Source organism: Excalfactoria chinensis, chromosome Z, assembly GCF_039878825.1.
Source record: "Excalfactoria chinensis isolate bCotChi1 chromosome Z, bCotChi1.hap2, whole genome shotgun sequence".
Lineage (NCBI taxonomy): Eukaryota > Metazoa > Chordata > Aves > Galliformes > Phasianidae > Excalfactoria > Excalfactoria chinensis.
In genome coordinates this window covers 17,017,301-17,036,943 of record NC_092857.1, presented here as the reverse complement: position 1 = coordinate 17,036,943, position 19,643 = coordinate 17,017,301, and the positions used below count along the sequence as shown (strand labels likewise).

The 19,643-nt window shown below is 38.9% G+C and overlaps 1 protein-coding gene across 3 annotated transcripts in view; it reads right to left on the bottom strand.

Moving 5' to 3' along the window:
• Nucleotides 1-331: 331 nt before the first annotated feature.
• Nucleotides 332-19,643, bottom strand: part of GPBP1 (GC-rich promoter binding protein 1) — a 33,888-nt gene continuing 14,576 nt past the window's right edge. For 2 of the 3 annotated variants that reach the window (XM_072359381.1, XM_072359382.1), the window contains 9 exons: nucleotides 15,108-15,231; nucleotides 14,392-14,615; nucleotides 13,656-13,722; nucleotides 12,878-13,062; nucleotides 11,846-11,986; nucleotides 10,701-10,862; nucleotides 9,576-9,760; nucleotides 3,498-3,600; nucleotides 1,937-2,876 (listed from right to left, as the gene is read on the bottom strand). In XM_072359381.1, the coding sequence (XP_072215482.1) occupies nucleotides 2,718-2,876; nucleotides 3,498-3,600; nucleotides 9,576-9,760; nucleotides 10,701-10,862; nucleotides 11,846-11,986; nucleotides 12,878-13,062; nucleotides 13,656-13,722; nucleotides 14,392-14,615; nucleotides 15,108-15,231 (1,350 nt within the window). In that variant the 3' untranslated portion in view covers nucleotides 1,937-2,717. Of the gene's footprint in view, nucleotides 2,877-3,497; nucleotides 3,601-9,575; nucleotides 9,761-10,700; nucleotides 10,863-11,845; nucleotides 11,987-12,877; nucleotides 13,063-13,655; nucleotides 13,723-14,391; nucleotides 14,616-15,107; nucleotides 15,232-19,643 lie in introns of all 3 variants that reach the window. The other variant, XM_072359380.1, reaches the window with a different exon arrangement.

Genomic DNA, 19,643 nt, shown 5'->3' with positions numbered 1-19,643 from the left:
AAAGTCTACCTTAGATTCCTGGTTGTGTCCAATACGCACCAGTGGATGACTTCATTGTAAACAACACTCCCTTCAGGGATGACAGCTTCTTTCACTAGCTGAGAGAACGCCGTGCATGAGTGAGTAAGGAAGGTCTGCAGATTCCAGATGATGTAAAGGAGTTCCAGTGCCCTCCTATAAAATGTACCCTTCTAACAGCAGACAGTGCAAGCCCTTCCTCAACAGATAAGAAAAACAGTGAGCGACTTAACAGCCTTCCCTTTGAAAAAGGATGGAAAGGAGTGTCGAGATAAGGTTTTCTGCCAATAAAGACAGGATTAGGAAGAGAAATGGCAACTACAGCAAGCCATACAGCAGCACCATGCAGCACTGTTTTATTTTAGGCCCAGTGCTGACAAACTCTCCAGCAGACAGTCTTTAATACCCAAATCTTGAGAGATCCTGATGAAGAAATGGACAAACTTAGTCCCAGTAGCTTCTCAAGCTATTAGTGCAGACACCTTTGCTGGCATTGAGCTAACTAAGCAGAAGAAACAAGCAGAGGCTGCGTCCTGGGAATGGAAGATAGCTCAGCTGCCCTGGAGAAGAACGAAGGCGTACCAGAGACATACTAGTTGCATACCAGAGATTCCAGTATTATTTTGCTTTACATCCTCATATAAAAAAAGGGAGGGATGCAGTGCAAACAAACACTTTCATGCATTTTATGAAATTAAAATACAAAAAATCTTGTTTCAAGTGACTCTTCTCAGGAAAATATAAGATCAATAGAAAATGGAGTTCTTCAGCTGCTAAGACTACAGAAAGAACTTCTCAAGAGGCCAAAAAAAAAGAGCCAATGTGTTACTCAGCCTCACCACAAGTGAGAATGTAAGATAAAACAACCCAAATCCTCAGTGAAAACATCACTGATTCCCCATTTCCACTTCTTACCACAGAGAGGTGTAAACTGAATTTAACAGAGCAGGCTGATAACTATTTACAGTAAGGGACATACCGATCTCTGATAACAACTCCTGCACTAGCATGGAAAGTCAAAACAATTTATTCCCCAAAGCATTAAGTATGGAAGTGATATTTGTCACTGGACTGTAGAGAAAACAAAATTGGTCTATTTTGCATGAAATTAGTAGAAAATAGATTAGTACCAAAATAAGTGTATTCACATGCAACTTAATAGCTAAGATAAGCAGCAAGAGAAGGAAAAGAAAAAGAAAGTACTTAAGGCATAAAAGTAGCAAAGATATAATTACTCATACAGCAATTTTTCATTTAAAAAAAAATTATCCTCTTAAATTGAGACATGAAAAGAACACATTTAAAAACATTGCACCAAAGTTAACTATATCAACATTTGCATGACTGTTCCAAAAAAAGAAAATAGAAAACCACTTCTTAAATAAACACCTTATTTTAACTAAATAAGCATATATATTAAAAGCTTTGGCCCGGAATTGTTAGATGTCACCTTATAAAAAGTCTTTCCCTAAAAAGAGCTAAACATGGGGGAAAAAAAAATCCCATTTTCATAAATATATTTTCTTTAGAGTTTAAAATTGTGAAATACTTACATAAAAAGTAGTATAATTTAAAAGTATCTTAAAGAAGGAACGCCTGTACATAAGCTGAGTTATAAATATGCATGACATCACCAAGAGCACTTGTGCTTGTGGATTAATGCCACAAAGTTTGTACCACCTTGCAGAAAATACTTTTAAGAAATATAATGAACTAAACAAACTATAAATAACACTAGTTTTAAAACATGATAAAGATATACTTCTGTTGCTATAAAAGCAATACTTCTGTAGCTATTAAAGTAAGATCTAATGGTAAGAATAGTTTTTGTCTTATTCTGAAATGCAGTGATTACCACTAGCATACATTTAATATAAATGCAAACAAAATTTACTAGTCTTAAAAACAACACCCTCGATGCTATGCTCTGAGACAATACCCTATATATCAGTTTATTTTGCATGTGGGGGACAAAATCTAGTCAGTATAGTAATTTTTCTGCATATATGAGAATATTGGGTCTTGCAATATCCTATTAAACTTTCAAATTAAAGCTTAGTTCTAAAAATTTGGAACCATAATATCAAGGTTCTTAGCCATTAATAACAATGACGCTACAATAACTAAAGACCAATTATGTGTGAAAGAAGTAGAAGAGTACAACAGTTCAACTAAGGAAAAGAGTTTTAGTGCCCCTTGCTCATCTTAGACGACATGCAATGCTGCCCTTTTTGCATATAAAGTGGACTCGAATATCCACTGTAAGGAAAAATAAAAAATGATCTGGGAAGCCAAACACTGTGTCACGCTGCCTGTTTTGTCTCTGTAGACATGGACATTTTAAGACAGAAGATTTGCAAGACATTACACAATTATTCTTGCTTTTATTATTAAATGAGAGAGTCTGAATTGTTACACTGTCACATTGCTAAGTCAGAAATGCTGCAGCGATGAAGACAGTCAATGCTGGGTCAACCCAAGTCCTTGTTCTACAACATTCGTTTACAAAGAAATTATAGTCTTGTTCAACACACCCAACACAACATTCCCTGCTTTCTTCAGAGCGCCGTTCCATCATTCTTCCTCTAGTAGGGCATGTTACTACATATATTAGTTTTTTTGTTTCTTTGTTTTCTGACAATACATCCCCATATTTTTTAAGGTATCAAAACAAGCTTCTAGAAATGTCTCAGAAATCTTCATACATCATCATCATCTGATGTATCACTGCTGCTCGTCTCAGAATCTTCATTCTCCAGAGCAGGTTTGAAAGTGCTGTTTTTCCAGGAGCTAAATGTAAAATTACAGATGAGCCCATTTTTCAAAACACCATTTTTCCGTAGACCATTTTTTCGTAACTGAAATGGGAAAACAAGATGTTTTCAGAGAGAGGATGAGCTGAACACAACAATTCACTGAATTTCAGCATTCTCTGTATCTTAATCTATGGGCTACATTGGATCCACAGCATTATCAGATCAGACATCACACAAAGAAAAATTCACCTGAGAGGCTTCTCTTCTGGACCAGCTAACTGCCTCAAAGAGCTTCTCCAATTGCACTAAGCTAAGCTCCTGCAGCGAGCAAATTTACCCACTTCCCATCCACTTCCTCAGGTGTTTACCCTCCCATATGGCCTCACCTTTGATGCAGTCCCTTTTTCAGAAAACCAAAGCAATTTCCAGAGAAGAAAGACATGGAAGCAGCATAATAACCATGACAGAAAATTCCCTTCCCTCAGACTGAGCAAAAGAGCTAGGAGGCCTGGGCAAACTCGCAGTGCTGAAACTAAGTACTGCTTCCCCTATCTTTTCAAACCAACTGTTCTTCTGAAAGGGCAAAGGCAGCAAGAAAGGAAAGAAAAAGGGTACTGAAATGCCATAATCTCTAACCATCAGAACTACTGGAGATCCTCCTCAAGATTAGGTACTTAGAGTAGTCAACCATAAGTTCGTAACGGGACATTAGTTTAGCATTACCTGTTCACTAATGATTTGGAATTCCCTCATCTCATCTTCTGTTAGTGGAGCATATATTTCATCATTTTCACTATCTTCCTGCCAGCCCATTTCCTTTAACAACCTTAAAAATAAAATAAGAAACATGAGGGAATTTCTACACACATAAAGACAGGTCAAACTCTTCTGAAATATGCATGCAAACGTGTAATAAACGTATTAGTTCACCATTTTTTAAAACAGATTTGTAACACACTTTTATGCAAGAATTTAAGCTAAGTTCTATAAGCACAGAAGTTACGAAGTTATCAGATCCTTCATAGTTGATGCTGTTTTGCCACTACATGTTTGGGCTTAAAAGCTACAAAAACTAAGCAGTAATACTTTATCTACAAAACACATTCTTAATTTCAAGTGAACATCCACTCCACCAATTGTATATGTCAAGCACTATGTTTCCTGCCATCAGGTTTCACATGCCAAATAGATGCAGCTCCCTCAATAAATCTAGTGAACATACTGGCATAGAAGTCAAATATCCTCACTTCAGGATCTTTTCTAATCAACTGACAACATTCCCAGACGTAGCTGTTCTTAGCTTAGCATAAGATAGCAAAACTTTCAATGGAAATCAGCCATTAAAAAAAAAGTTTTGGGATGTGGGGAGGAAAAGAAATGGAGACACCCTTTTGACACTTAAAGTATCCAAGGATGAAATAATCGAAGTGTTTCAGCCAGTACCAAAAATGGGACAAAAGTAACCACACACAGAGAAAATGGATTTAGATGCACCGACATTATGGAAACAGGGTTGATCTCAGGCATGTCCAACCCAAAGGCTGCATGCAGCCCACCACAGTGGCAGCCCTTCCCTGCTGAGTAGGCCAGCCCAACCCCATGTACACACTGACTGCTCAGCAACAAGAAAACAGCAGTGTGCAGTCAGCACTGTCTGGACCGAAACCAGGGCATGGGGGTGTGCAGTGCAATGCCAACTCAACTTACAGCAAATAATGTGTTTTAACACACTGGCTAAACATGGTCCTGTAAGCAGCAAGAAGTATGCAGATGTGTTTTCTGTTTAGAGAAAGGAATTTGAGAGTAGTTTCAAGACTGCCAAACCAATCATCAATTTATGTTTGCAACTCCATTTTCAGATAGCATAAATACACTACCTGTTAATTCTCAAATGGACTAAACACAGTTGCAGTCAGATATTCCACTCAAAAATTGGATCATGTCTCATTATTAGGCTTTCTTCTAAGTTCTATCTTACTGAAGAAAAGTAATGCCTTATATTTTATTCTACTTGCCCACAACACCGCAGGCAGATGGGAGTGGTAAAGCCATAGATTGAACCTTCCCACTAATATTGTTACATTTTGTTGCCATGTGGTAGTAGAGAGGCAGTCTGAAAAGCCATGGCATGGAAGTGCAGATGAAACAAAACTGTGTCATTGAACTCCAACACAGAGAAACAACAGCACCCACTGATGGGTTTACCAGGGGGAGGTCATGCTTGAACAACCTGGTAGCGATCTACAATGTCATCAAGGGCCAGGTGGATGGGGGGAGAGCAGTGGATGTAGCCTACCCTAATTTCAGCAAGGCATTTGATACTGTCTCCCACAACATCCTTACAATGAAGCTGAGGAACTGTGGGATAGATGAGTGGATGGTGAGATGGGTTGAGAACTGGCTGACTGGCAGAGCTCAGAGGGTAGTGATCAACAGCACAGAATCCAGTTGGAAGCCTGTATCTAAGCAGTGCTCCCCAGGAATCGATGCTGTGTCTGGTCTTGTTCAACATCTCCACCAATGTCCTTGATGAGGGGATAGCGACCACCTTCAGCAAGCTTGCTGATGATATGAAGTATGGCTGATACACCAGAAGGCTGTGCTGCAATTCAGCAAGACCAGGACAGGCTGGAGAGCTGGGCAGAGAGGAACCAGATGAGGTTTAACAAAAACAAGTGAAGAGTCTCGCACCCAGGGAGGATGTGGTTAATGCACCAGTACAGATCAGGGAATGACCCGCTGCAGAGGAGCTCAGGAGCAGGACCTGGGTGTTCTGGTAGACAACAGGTTGGCCATGACCCAGCAGTGCTCCCTGGTGGCCAAGAAGGCCAGTAGCATCCTGGGGTGCATTAAAAAAAGTGTGGCCAGCAGGTCAAGGAAGGTGATCTTCCCCCTCGGCCCTGGTGAGGCCTCACCTGGAGTACTGAGTCCTGTTCTGGGCTCCTCAGTACAAAAAGGACAGGGATCGCCTGGAAAGAGTCCAGCAGAGGGACACAAATCATAGAATCATAGAACCATAGAATCACCAAGGTTGGAAAAGACCTAAAAGATCATCCAGTCCAGACGTTCACCTATTACCAATAGCTCCCTCTAAACCATGTCCCTAAACACAACATCCAGTCGTTCCTTGAACACCCCCAGGGTCAGTGACTCCACCACCTCCTTGGGCAGTCCATTCCAGTGCCTGACCACCCTTTCTGAGAAGTAATATTTTCCAGTGTCCGGCCTGAATCTCCCTCTAGTCCTATCACTAATGACACAAGAGAAGAGGCCGACCCCCAGCTCACTATAACCTTCCTTCAGGAAGTTATACAGAGCAGTAAGGTCTCCCCTGTGCCTCCCCCAGGCTGAACATTCCCAGCTCCTTCAGCCTCTCCTCATATGGCCTGTGCTCCAGACCCCTCACCAGCTTTGTTGCCCTCCTTTGAACATATTCCAGATGACAAAGAGCCTGGAGCACCCAGGAAAGGCTGAGCTACCTGGGTCTTTTCAGCCTTGAGAAGAGTCAGAGGGGATCAACGTCTATAAATATCTAAAGTGTGGGAGGCAAAGGGATGAGGCCAGACTTTTTTTCTGCATTAAGTAGAGACAGGTCAAGGGGAAATGGCCACAAACTGAAGAACAGGAAATTTCACAAAAATGTGCATAAGAACTCTTCATGGTAAGGGCGACAGAGCACTGGAACAGGCTGCCCATAAGGGCTGTGAAGTCTCCTCTGGAGATATTCAAGATCCACCTGGACGCCTACCTGGGCAGCCTGGTCTAGGGAGCCTGCTTTGGATGGTCGGACTCAATGATCTATAGAGGTCCTCTCCAACCCCTACAATACTGTGATACCTGACATTTGCTAAATATTTCTGGAGACCAAACAGTGGATGTGAGCGCAGTGAGGCAGTGGGTGGTGCATTTCAGCAGTGACAACAGTAACCATCCTCTCTGGTGCAGGTTTTGACAAGCATGCCATTCTGGCTCTTGTTCAGCACTGGCAAAAATGCATAGCTAATCACAGTGACTATGTTGAAAAAAACATGTTTAACTTTCTTCATGAAAGAGTGTTTCTGTGCCTATTGCATCTGTTGCAGCTTCAATGAAAATAAAAAGGAGACATTATATTTGGAGCAACCTATGTATATGCAGCCCAAGATAGTTCCTCTTCAATAAGTGTGGTTCAGGCAAGCTAAAAGATTAGACACCCATGGTTAATCTCATGGTGAAGACACTGTAGCTTTTAATGATGTTCATATATTCTCTTACTGAAAGGATTACACCAAAAAGATTGTGCCAAAAGGATACGTACAATCTTCAGGCAAACCAAGTGCCTGTAGACCTTGTATCTTAAAGGAAATAAAAGCTGTTTTACAAAAAATAAAAAGGGTTCTAAAACTATATGCCAGACACTCAGAGTTGGATAACAGTGAATACACTAAAACAGAAGTTGTAAGATGATTCAAGTTGATGCCTGATGTAAAACCCACCCTAGAAAAACGTTTAAGTCCAAATACAACACAAGTGCAGTGAATAAACATGCAAGTCATAGAATCATAGAATGGCCTGGGTTGGAAAGGACCATAATGATCATCTGCTTTCAACCCCACCATATGCAGGGCTGCCAACTACCAGACCAGGCTGCCCAGAGTCACATCCAGGCTGACCACGAATGTCTCCAGGGATGGGGCATCCACGACCTCCCTGGGCAACCTGTTCCAGTGCATCACCACCCTCTGTGTGAAAAACTTTCTTTAATCTCTAACTGAAACCTCCTCTGTTTTAGTTTAAAAATATCCCCCCTTTGTCCTATCACTATCCACCCTCACAAACAAGAATTCCCCCTCTTGTTTAAATGCTCCCTTCAAGCACTGGAAGACCACCATGAGATCTCCCCGGAGCCTTCTCTTCTCCAAGCTAAACAAGTCCAGTTCCCTCTATTTTCCTCATAGAAGAGGTGCTCCAGCCCTCTGATCATCTTAGTGGCCCTCCTCTGGACCTGCTCCAAGAGCTCCATGTCCTTCCTGTATTGGGGGCCTCAGGCCTGGATGCGGTACTCCAGACCATGCCTCACAAGTGCCAAGCAGAGGGGGACAATCGCCTCCCTCTCCCTGCTGGCCACCCCTTTTTTTTTTACGGCAGCCCAAAACACACTTGGCTTTCTAGGCTGCAAGCAGCTCAAATCCAGCTTCTGGATTCTTAGTCCATAAAGAAACTAAAATGATATCACTAACCACTATTAAAACCACATTAAAAGCCCAGAACTGTAGAAGAGGGAGACAACAGCACAACCGCATCCACTTAAAAAAAGTTAATAGGACAATAACAGAAGTTGGATCCTCTGTATTGTTTAGACACGATTAGACAATGTGACTACTAGGAAAAACAATACCATCAGAAAGCAGAACAAATAATTTGCATGTCATCTAAAACATTTCTGACAATATATCTATTTGCATAGGCATACAAAAAAAATACTTGCTATTATCCAGTGCCAAAAGCATTACAGTGGTAGAGTTTTAGCAACAGTAATTCCTTATAAAGTTGTATTGCAAGCACACTAGAATTCTAACAGAATTACGTATAATTAAGTGGATAGTTACATTGCTTCTGTTAATATAAGTGAAGTTGAGGATAGTAGCTAATTAACTTAAGCAACATCATCCAAAGCTGGCAGGACAACTGCCTCTTTAAAGTAACATTAGGAACTACACTTAACAACACTACAGCTTAGTAAACCTAACACCAGCAGGGTAAGTACATAATCAGAGCACAGTGAAGCCTTCTGTAGCAGAAGGAAAGCCCAAAATGCATTTTGCACATGTGCTAATCCAGTTGTTAGTCAAGCACCAGCTCCCAGTGAATTAAGTTGGTGACTTCACATCCAGATTTCGACTTAAAGGCCTACTGTATCACCTGTTTACATGCCACAGGTCACAGCCAACAGCTTACTACTGAGTAGAGATGCACAGTATCTCTGAAATACCACAGAGAAGCTTGCCTAGAAGCCCTATGAAGGCAACTCAAAGTCATTTAAATTAATCAAAGAGTTAGATTCACTTTCCATCTTCTCGTCAAAAATTACTGCCAGCAGCCACTAGCAGCCTAAGTTTTCCATCCACATAGTCAGTGGGTGGGAATGAAAACAAAGCAGACTGCATTTCACTTTTTACACTAAGAGAGAAGAGGTCATGACAGCCTGCAGGTACTAAAAAGAAGTCCTCTAGCCTAACACACAAATACAATCGCTGTAAAAAGATTCTGGATTTCTTCAGTTACCATAAACAGTTTAACAAAGTTCACAACATGCTTACTTCCAGACTTGAGTTATGATTTACCAGCAGTAATCATATGTAAATACTAAGTTCTATCATTTGAATTTAATTTTTCCCTTTCCACTGCATTGTCTTAAAATCTCTAACCACATCAAACAGCTACAAAAATACTTTTTTTAGCAACAAGGAAAAACTGACTGGAGTTTCACATAATATGCGGCATTTAAAGCATCATTAGGAGAGATGGAAACAATATGCATTGTTCCTCTGAGATATGCAGATCCATTTGCTTTATTTATTTAATTTTTTTTACAAGGAAATAAATTCTTCCTAAAGCAGGTTAAAGATGACTATATATATATAATGTCTAGTAGAAACAACATAAGTCCATGTTAAATTAGTAAATCTAAACTTAAATATTTTACAGTGTGCTTAAAATACATTTTGTGTTCCCTGTTATCAGACTCTGAATTTTAAGCTAGTAAGAATTTAAGACACAATTACTTACCACAAAGAAACATTTTATATAAGAAGCACATACCTATGCTCTGCCTCAAGTGAGCTTGAAAGAATATCTGCCTGAGGGAAAGCTGAAGATCGAATGACTTGTTGAGATGTAATTGAAGCATTGCCATTCTCTAGTGGAATTTCATTTTCAAAGTTTCGGTTTATATCTCTCTCATGATGAGGACTGTTGCTGTTACACAAGTTAAGGGAATCACCATCCTGTTAAAACACAAATATAAGTATATATATTTTATGAAGTTCAAAAGTAAATTCCACTCTGAAAATGCTGCGGTTGAGAGATTCTGCTGAATTTAGATGGGGAATTACATTTCATCAGAATTACAATGTATGGACACTTCACATCTCTTAAGTTATACCACTGAATTAGTAAAGTAGAAAGCAAATCCCATGCTCTGCCTCAAACTTTTCTACAAAGTCTTAAATGTATCTTAAAAAATTCGAGCTTATTTGTAAATGTACAGAAGTCATCTGTTGAACTTAAAAACGGGTTCCTAATTAAACAAATATCCTGTGCGTCTGCCAAAGTTTGAAAGCACAAACTGCATGGCTTAAGGGGCAGGTCACAGTCACCACGTATCAACCAGAAAATAAAAAGAGAAGAAAAAACAATTTGAAAAGCAGAACTAGGTTTTTCCATTAATTACTTTTCTAGGATTATCAACAGCCAAGGTGCAAGACACTGCCCTCTTGTAAGACTAGGTTATTGTACTACGTTTCTTTATTCTTTTTATTGAAACAGGCTGCCCAAGGAGATGGAAGTCATCACCTCAGAAAGTTTACAAGAAAAAGCTAGATGTCACAAAGAGTGACAACGTTTAGCAGACACATGGACTGATGTTTGGACTATGTACTATTTGTGGTCTCTTCCAACCTTCATGATCCTATTGTTGCTAAAGGGTAAGACGTCCTTGGGTTATTGACATCTATCAACAAATACTGCAGTAGAAAAAGCAAATTACTAAGACTCAGTGGAGAAAGTAGCATTTGGAGCAAATCTATCTAAAGGCAGATCCCTTCCTGCTTCAAGAGATCCAAGACCACATCTTAACAGCTGGCTGGAGGAAAAAAAAAAAACATAGTTGACATTCAGGGTGAAACCAATTACTACTGGATCTACTACAGGTAAGAATAAAGTTACCTTCTTCTGCCCAGCATTCTCATCCTCATGTTCTTCTTCCACTCTATCTCGTTTCAGTGCTTTCAAAAATTCACTCTTCTTATCCGTCCGCATTCTTGTCAATTTTGTTAAACGAGGATGACCAACTTTGTCAACAGGGGATGAAGAATTTGACCGATTACACTAATGTAGGGAGTGAAATAACAACAAGACTATTAGAAGTACAGTCATTCATAAAACACTGAACAAAAAGCTCCTCAGGAACTAATACTGCATAGAATCATAGAATCCCTCAGGTTGGAAAAGACCTCAAAGATCATCAAGTCCAACCGCAGCCTACCATAGTACCCTAACTCTAACAACCCTCTGCTAAATCATATCTCTGTGCAACACATCCAAACAGCTCTTAAACACATCCAGGGATGGCGGCTCAACCACCTCCCTGGGGAGCCTATTCCAGTGCTTAACTACCCTTTCTGTAAAGTATTTCCTAGTGTCCAACCTAAACTTACCTTGGCACAACTTGAGGCCGTTTCCCCTCGTCCTGTCACCTGTCACCAGTGAGAAGAGACTTGCCCCACTCTCACTGTAAGCACCTTTCAGATACTGGAAGAGAGCGATAACGTCTCCCCTCAGCCTCCTTTTCTCCAGACTAAGCAGCCCCAGCTCCCTCAGCCTCTCCTCATAGGGCTGATACTCCAAGCCCTACACAAGCCTTGTTGCCCTTCTCTGGACCTGCTCCAGTTACCTCCATGTCTTTTTTGTACTGAGGTGCCCAAAAATGAACACAGTACTCAAGGAGAGGCTTCACCGATGACAAGTACTGGGGGATGTATATCCATGATGCATGAATATCCAGAGTCTGGAGCAGAGGGAAAATATTTTTATTTTATTGTTTACTGTTGTCACACACAGACAAGAGGGATTCAAGTTTGTGGAGCATTGCTAATAGTTGAGCTAGTGCACTATCTTCACTCCAAAGCAAACTTACAAAGAAACTGTGCAGTATCTGAAGACCACCAAGCTACTTTCCACAATATCCACTCTTATATTTACTCCAAAAAATATACTTATTTAACACAGTTCTATATAAAATCTATTTACCCACTTATTTAACCAAATTAAAAATTAGATATATGTGATTAAAATTACAGACATTGCCTTACCTCTCTCACTGCATTCTGGGATATAGGAAACGCCTTGGCACTTGATTTGAAAGGACTGAAATTGCCACTACCACATGAAGATTCGTGAGGAAATGGATTCACAAGTTTATTTTCTTTTGCTTGGCTTTTCCACTGTGTATTCTTAAAAAATATATAAGGAATAATTAAATACAATAGGATAATTTTAAGAATCTCAAAAAAAATGACTAAGCAAAAGCAGAAGAATTACAACCCTAACTTAGTATAAACACATTTTCTTGTGGGATAGAGGCAGTTTATGAGCAATTAATGTTCTCACAAAAGCTGCTTATGTTGTTTATATAGAGTTAGATATAAAAACAATTAAAACCCTAATATGTGATGTATTAAGATAAGAAATACAAGAGTCTTCAGCAGCTGCAATTAATGTTTTTAATGCATTAAGCTGCACAGTTAAGAATGGCTCCATCAAATGCACTCAGTAATACAAAAACTCCAAGACCAAAGCCAAAAGACGAACATGGAAAACTGCTTATGGAATGGGACAAGAACGGCTTGCAATATCAACAAGTAGGTTGCAATATCATCAGCACTGAGAATTGAGATAAATTCTGAGGGTATATTTAAGCCAGTTATTGCTCTCTTTTTATGTTAAAAATATACACACAAAAATTATTCATAGAATCATAGAATAGAATCATAGAATCACCAAGGTTGGAAAAGACTGAAAAGATCATCCAGTCCAACCATTCACCTATTACCAATAGCTCCCACTAAACCACATCCCTCAGCCCAACATCCAATCGTTCCTTGAACACCCCCAGGGGAGTTACTGCTATTTCATAAATTAAAAATATCCTTTAAAAAAAAAATAAAAATTCCAGTCACTTTTGGGGTACACGGCACTTGAACTGTTCAATATTTGAACAGTACACTTTAGGCACAGAATTCTTAGGGGTGAAATAGCTGTAATTCTCAGTATGCTTTTTTTTTTTTTTTTCTTTCCCCTCTCCTCCCAGCATGTTATTAATTCCAACTCTATTAAAGACTCACCTTTGCGGGTGGAGTGGCAGGTTTAGGGACTAATCCTTTATAAACACTTGTGCCAGTACCATTTTTTACTGGCTGTGAATGAAGACTTCCTACTACAGGGAATCCAGATATCTGCAGTTCTTTTGTACTACCCTTTTTAATGACAAGCATTCTTGGAGATCTGGATTTAGGGTTCAAAGGATACTCTAAAAATAAATAAATAAATAAATAAATCTTGTGCATGTGTATACAGTCTTAAGTTTCTAATTTACAAGTTACTGGATAGTCACATGGTCCAAGGGTATAAAGCAGGAAGTTTGTTTAGCATTAGTTCCAACATAACCTACTGTACAAACCCACATAAACTGAAGACCTGTTGCATTTTCTACAACCATCATTAGTAAAAAATTTCATTTGGCAATGCAGGAAGTTTACTTTCAGAAAGTAAAGATATTTCTCAGTCAAAGAAACTAGCTACAGAGCTCTTGTTGACAAATCTAATACCACAATACTGTTAACTGTTAGTAGAATAGTACAGTTGGAAAGGGCCTTCAAACATCATCTAGTAGAAATGACTCACTGCCTCAGAGCTAAAGAGAAGTTACAGCATGTTACAGAACAAAGGCATTACTCAAATGCCTCTTGAGCACTGACAAACACGGGACATTATCAACCTAACCAGGAAGCCTCTTGTGGTGTTAGACCACCTTAACAGAAAATAAGTATTTCCTGTTGTCCAGTCTGACCCTCCCCTGGCAGCTTTATGCCATTTTTGTCCTGACATCAGTCCAATACTCACCCCATACACCTGCTGCTAAGGATTTATTCTGGTTTGGTTCCCTCTCATATTCAGGATTCAAAGATGGCTAAAAGGAAAGACATCATTATTTAAAATGAAATCTTAAAGTCTGGAATCTTAGGACCAATTAAATAAACAATCATGACAGTATCTGCTGTCTAAGACTTTTAAATGGAGACAGAATATTTCCCCTGAGCACCAAATTTATCAGTGCTCACTTGTTTCTCTTCTCCAACATTCAAGCAACAGTCCATACCATTATATTAACTGCCCACGGAAAACAAAATAAAAGGAAGAAAAATCCACCAAAAAATACATTGGTGTAAGGCTTTTCAAAGAGAAAGCTCTGCTTTCCTCTTACAGCTTAAATTTCTAGGTTGAAACACAGAATTTCAGATGGTCAGAAAGACCACATCGTTAGTACTTTAGATTATCAAGTAAGGTAATTTTACGGACTTTAATACATACATATGCCACAGTAAACTGAGTTAAAAGACTATAAATTCAGAACCCAGCTGTAGTTTCACTTAAATAATAATAAAAATGCAATGACAAAAACTGGTAAGAAGAGAAACAAGTAAGTGGACAAATGACTGACACTCCCTTACCTATGGGAAGGGTGATCCCTTATATGATGATCTTTAACTGGTGAAATCTCATGAAGTAGCTTGTTATGGACAAAATGGCACTTGCGGAAACAATGAAACCTTGTGTAATATAATTACAATTAACTTACAAAATCCTCAGCCTCAAATTGTTTGGGTACTTCTTTGTCTTCCTTTTTCCCAATATCATTATCAGGTGCATTGTTTTCATGCAGTCCTTGGCTTTTTCCACAGTGGGAAGTGCTGGTACGAGAGCGGGAACCTCCACCATGGTATCCTCCACGGTGGTTTGTATTTTCTGCACCATTTCTGCCTTGTGAACGCCAACCATTCTTCTCTTTTCTCCCAAAATGCCCTTAGATTTGTAAATTTAAAAGAAACATAACTACAAGTCGTTTTGGAACAACAAATCTACTTCTGGAAAATCATTAAAGGATGTAAGAAAGCAGCTCTAACATGGGACATAACTGCATAGTGAACTTAAGTTTGCATTCACATAACCAGCAGGAAAGACTCAAATAACAGTGCTGGAAAAAGATGACAGAAGTCCAATGTAATGATCACTCGGCCTCCTTTCTCGGCTTTCATTTACGTGTTGTTGGCCAAACAATCAATTCAACAGCATTCTTAAAATAAAATAAATAAAAAAACACCCAGAATCACACTACTCTAAACAGTCCATATTCCTCCTATCTTCAAAAAGATCTGACTTTCTGTTCCTGCATTGCCTCTGTTTTACTGCAGAATACATTGCTTAACATAGGGCTAAGATTTTTTTTTCTAGTCAGAATGCTAGAAAGCAATGATGTAAATGCATTTAAAATATTTCATGAAATCTAAATTATACCTCCATTAGGTCGCCCAATGTTAGAATCAAATCCATCAGAAGAGTTGTGCCTTCTGCGATTTGCTTCATAACGATTATCTGTCCATGAAAAATTTTCAGAATGCTTCTCAAAGTTCAATGATGACTGTAAAGAAAATATCTGATTAATAACAAGAGCTGAGTTATCAGAATTCTAATGTACTTATTATACGGTATACACAATTTTAAAAGACTTTGGGAGATAATACAGCAATTCTCAAGTATATGCATGTTCAAAATTATGTCATCATCCTTTAAGCCAGCAGAACAAGAAGATTTATTTTCCATTGCAGGACAACAAAAAACACTGAGAATCATGTTTGTGACGCACAGCAAAAATCCAAGTGTTGATTTCAGTTTGGCAGTAGAATGGTGACAAGTAACATGTTACAGTAGAGGAAAAAATTTAAAAAGGTAAGGAAGGACACAAGATCATAGTTGGGAATGGAAGGCAAACATCAGAACTTATAACCTGAAGCCTACAGAACTAATTAAAATTGAGAGACAATAATATAACACTATTTCATAGAGCAAATTCTCTGCTACAAAACAATCTTTTCCAGAATCACCACAACTAGCTATACAGTTTTGCCAGCCATGAATGAGAGCCTGCATGTCACACTCACAAAAATCTGCTCCAACAGAAGTGATCCACTGTCACCATCACCACTGCTGAAACACACCACCCACTGCCTCACTGCATTCACACCCACTGCTTGGTCTCCATCAGCTTCAGTAAGTGCCAATGAATGCCACTGGGTACCATTTTTTTCCACATCGGGAAACTCAGTGACACACCTTCGCTTTATCCACACTTCCATGTCAGACAGCATTCTATCAGACTGCCTCTCTGTCGCCATGTATACACAGTATAAACAAGCAATAGGATACAGGCAGGAAGGTTCAATGTCTACTGCTGTACCACCAACATCCCCCTCTGACATCATGGACTGACATAAAAAAGGAATCGTTACTTTAAAAGCAGCCTCATATCATACTATACTTCCACTATAGAACTCAGATTACTAGCAAATGCAGCTCTGCTTGTTGCTATTAACCCACACATTTTCACAATGCATCATTTAGAAATGGTGTACAACTTCAGTAATTACAAATATAAACACTGAGAACACAACTATAATGCAGCCACGAATGACACACGTGTCAAAATGTAAGTCCCAAAGTTAAATTCAGTTTACCCATTAGCACTAGGCAAGTTCTAGTAATATTTTAATTATTCCACTGATCAAAAATAAGTAGGAAAAAAAAATAAATAAATAAATAAATAAATAAATAAAAAGGAAGCCACAGTAAATGATTTTGCTACTTTGGAAAGCATGTTGAAATTTTTTTTTCCCCACCACCAGCTCTATCAAGGGACCAGAACACAAAAAAAAAAAAAAACCACACAAGTTCTTCCAACAATACCATCTGCAGCACTCAAGGTGCTGTTCAAAATCCACTATTTAAAATTCAACCTCAAACAAACAAATACATTTAAATACAAAGTATGCATTGTCAAGTTTTATCGAAGTCTCTCTCGATTTGAGACCTGGAAGCTCTTTGCAAACTTGGAGATAGGAGAGGAAAGAAGAGAAAAAACAACCATACAGTCTGAAAGCCACAAGAAATTGTGATCTACGGGTTAATAAACTGTAATGAATCTCAATATCAGTTATAAGCAAGCTCTGAATTAGCCACCGCAAATCCAAAAGCTCCAGACTTGACTGTAGGTAACATCTTTGATGGTTACTTTGCTTGTTGATTTACATAACACAGCCTAATAATACTGCCTTTGGAGTTTCATTTATTTTAATAACCTTGAAGAACAATCACACTTTCACAAAGTATTAGTAATAATTCTTTACATATACTGTTCGAGTCGCACTTGATAAAATGCATCTAGAGTTGCTACAGTGCAGTTTGCATTTTCTCCACATGATGGAGATATCAGCCTATCTAGACCCCTGTTGCAAAGAAAACAGTAAACTTCATAATCAAGAGGAAATGTATCAGCAATTTCTGGAAATTGAGAAATTATATGACTCAATTCGGCCATCCAAAAAACAAAGCAAAACAGATTTCTGAAGCATAAGTCTTACTGCTTTAACACAAAGTAACAGCTAACCTTGCAAAAAATAAATTCACCCTTCTGTCTGCAATTGCCTCGGACAAATTTACAGAAATACTTTCAGAAAAACTGTCTGTATTCCAAGATGCCTTCACCATTCACATCACCCAATTTCAGTACGGCACGGATACGCACATTATTTCCAGACCTGACCTAAGGCTTCTCAGCAGTTGACTCCTCAGCTAAGTGGACTTTGCTATGTAAGTAACAGGGAAATGACGAAAAAGATTATCCTTCAGAAGAAATCAGTATCAATAGATGTAGTGGCTTTCAGTCAAACTGTGAGCTGTATCAGTCATATTCAGAAGGCACATTCACATTCCCAATATCCTGCCATTAGTTTTTCCAACACTAGCCTTTACCTGCATAAGGAAAGAGCCCCAGCAATTCAGGACTGAGAGGGACCCAAACTCCTGAAAAAACAGTTTCTCACAGTGCCTCCTCAGGGAAACATAAGCTGAAAGGGCTGCTTTTCAGGTCTAAATGCTACTGACACTGTTGCCTCATCCCAGCTCCACTCTGCATAAGACACTTATTTTTTCATCCCATCCTTCATCTCCATCTCTCTTATCTGTTCTTCTCTAAAGTTGCCTTGTTCAGATACAGGAATCATCAAACAATTATTCAAGGAATTTCTGGGCTTTCCGTACAGGAGGTCACATCTGAAATCCTTCTTACATAGGAGTAACAGAACAAACCTGAATTACTACACAATGAGTAGGACAAAAAAGACTGTTCAAATGTTTAGTAACCAAACAGGCCACATATCAAAAAATGTTCTTCATTGAAGGAAGAGGTAATGCAATAGACAGTGGAGCAAAAGTACCATAACAGAAAAAGCATACAAAGTTTTTGGAATCACAGAACCACAGAATAGTTCAGGTTGGAAGGGACCTCAAGCATCACCAACATCCAACTCCCACCCGCCCCAAGCAGGGCCACCAACCTCCACGTTTAATGCTAGACCAGGCTGCCCAGGGCCCCAACCAACCTGGCCTTGAAAACCTCCAGGGATGGGGCATCCACAGCCTCTCTGGGAAGCCTGTTCCACCACCTCACCACTCTCTTGGTAAAGAACTTCCCCCTGACATACAACCTAAATCTTCCCTCCTTCAACTTAAAAACATTTCCCGTTGTCCTGCTCCAGCTACCCTTTCAAAGAGTTGATACCCCTCCTGTTTATAGACTCTCTTTAGGTACTGAAAGGTTGCAATGATGTCAAAAGGCTCTTCTGAACTCCCCCAGGCAGACTCGTGGAAGAGAGCAGGATCCACAAGAGATGCTTGCAACAAAACTTCACACAACTGAGGAAGGAGTTGACAAAAAACAGCTCATACCCTAAATACATTTGAATAGTACAGGGATACTGCTAGAACTTAAAATGTCAATACAGCAGTATAAATCTAAGTATGCAGGTAAATCTTTTCCAGTAGATTACTGGAATCTGTGGAGAATAATTGCTTTATTTTTGTGACACTGAACTAAGCTCTGATCACTATTCCTGAGGAAAATACATTCAACAAGAAAGATCACTGAGTTAATATTTTAGAGATCAAGCTGAGCACACACACACAAAAAAAGCACACATTACAGGAACATCTAGAAACTGATAATCCTGACATTCCCACTACAGCAACTGAAAGCCACTGCTGGACTACCCAAAATAGAGAGGCTAGCTAGTTCTGCATGTTAAGAAAAAAATACTAAGAGTCGTAAATTAAGGTCATTGAAATAAAAAAAAAAAAAAAAGAAAGAAAATGCATGTATGCACATGTGTCAGTATTTCATGTATGCACAAATGTCAGTACTTACTTAAGTAAAGCAATGGAGACAGAACCTGTATTGAGTGTTGACTGTGCCCTGAACAATAGCAAAGACCTATTTCCATATTTGAGAAAGGCTAAAGATTTCCATGCCAATGAAAGACCAAAAAAAACTTAAAAACATTAAACAAAACACTACCATTCTCACAGCTGTAGACACAGACATTACTTTTGAAAGATTAGAGGAAAGGCTGATCTACAGATAAAAATACAAAATAGATGACACTAGTTTGAAAAGTTCAGTGCTGCCTCTACTTCTGCATTAACACAAGTTAAGAAAGATAAGCCAGAATAAATATTTATACAAGTGACATATATTCAGGAATACCAAAAAAACATAATGATTCAGGAACTGCAATTTTTTCTTCTCAAGTTAACTTCTACTATTTTTTTTTTTTAATCTGAGTCAAGGCCTAGGTGGAACAGGTACAGCGAGGATGCACAACTACCAACAACAACTGAAGAGACATTACAGAAAGTCTATTTCGTAATCATTTTGTTTTTTCTTATTTGATCAATTACTTGATTTAAAACTCTCTAAAATGTGTATGCCACAAAGCAAGA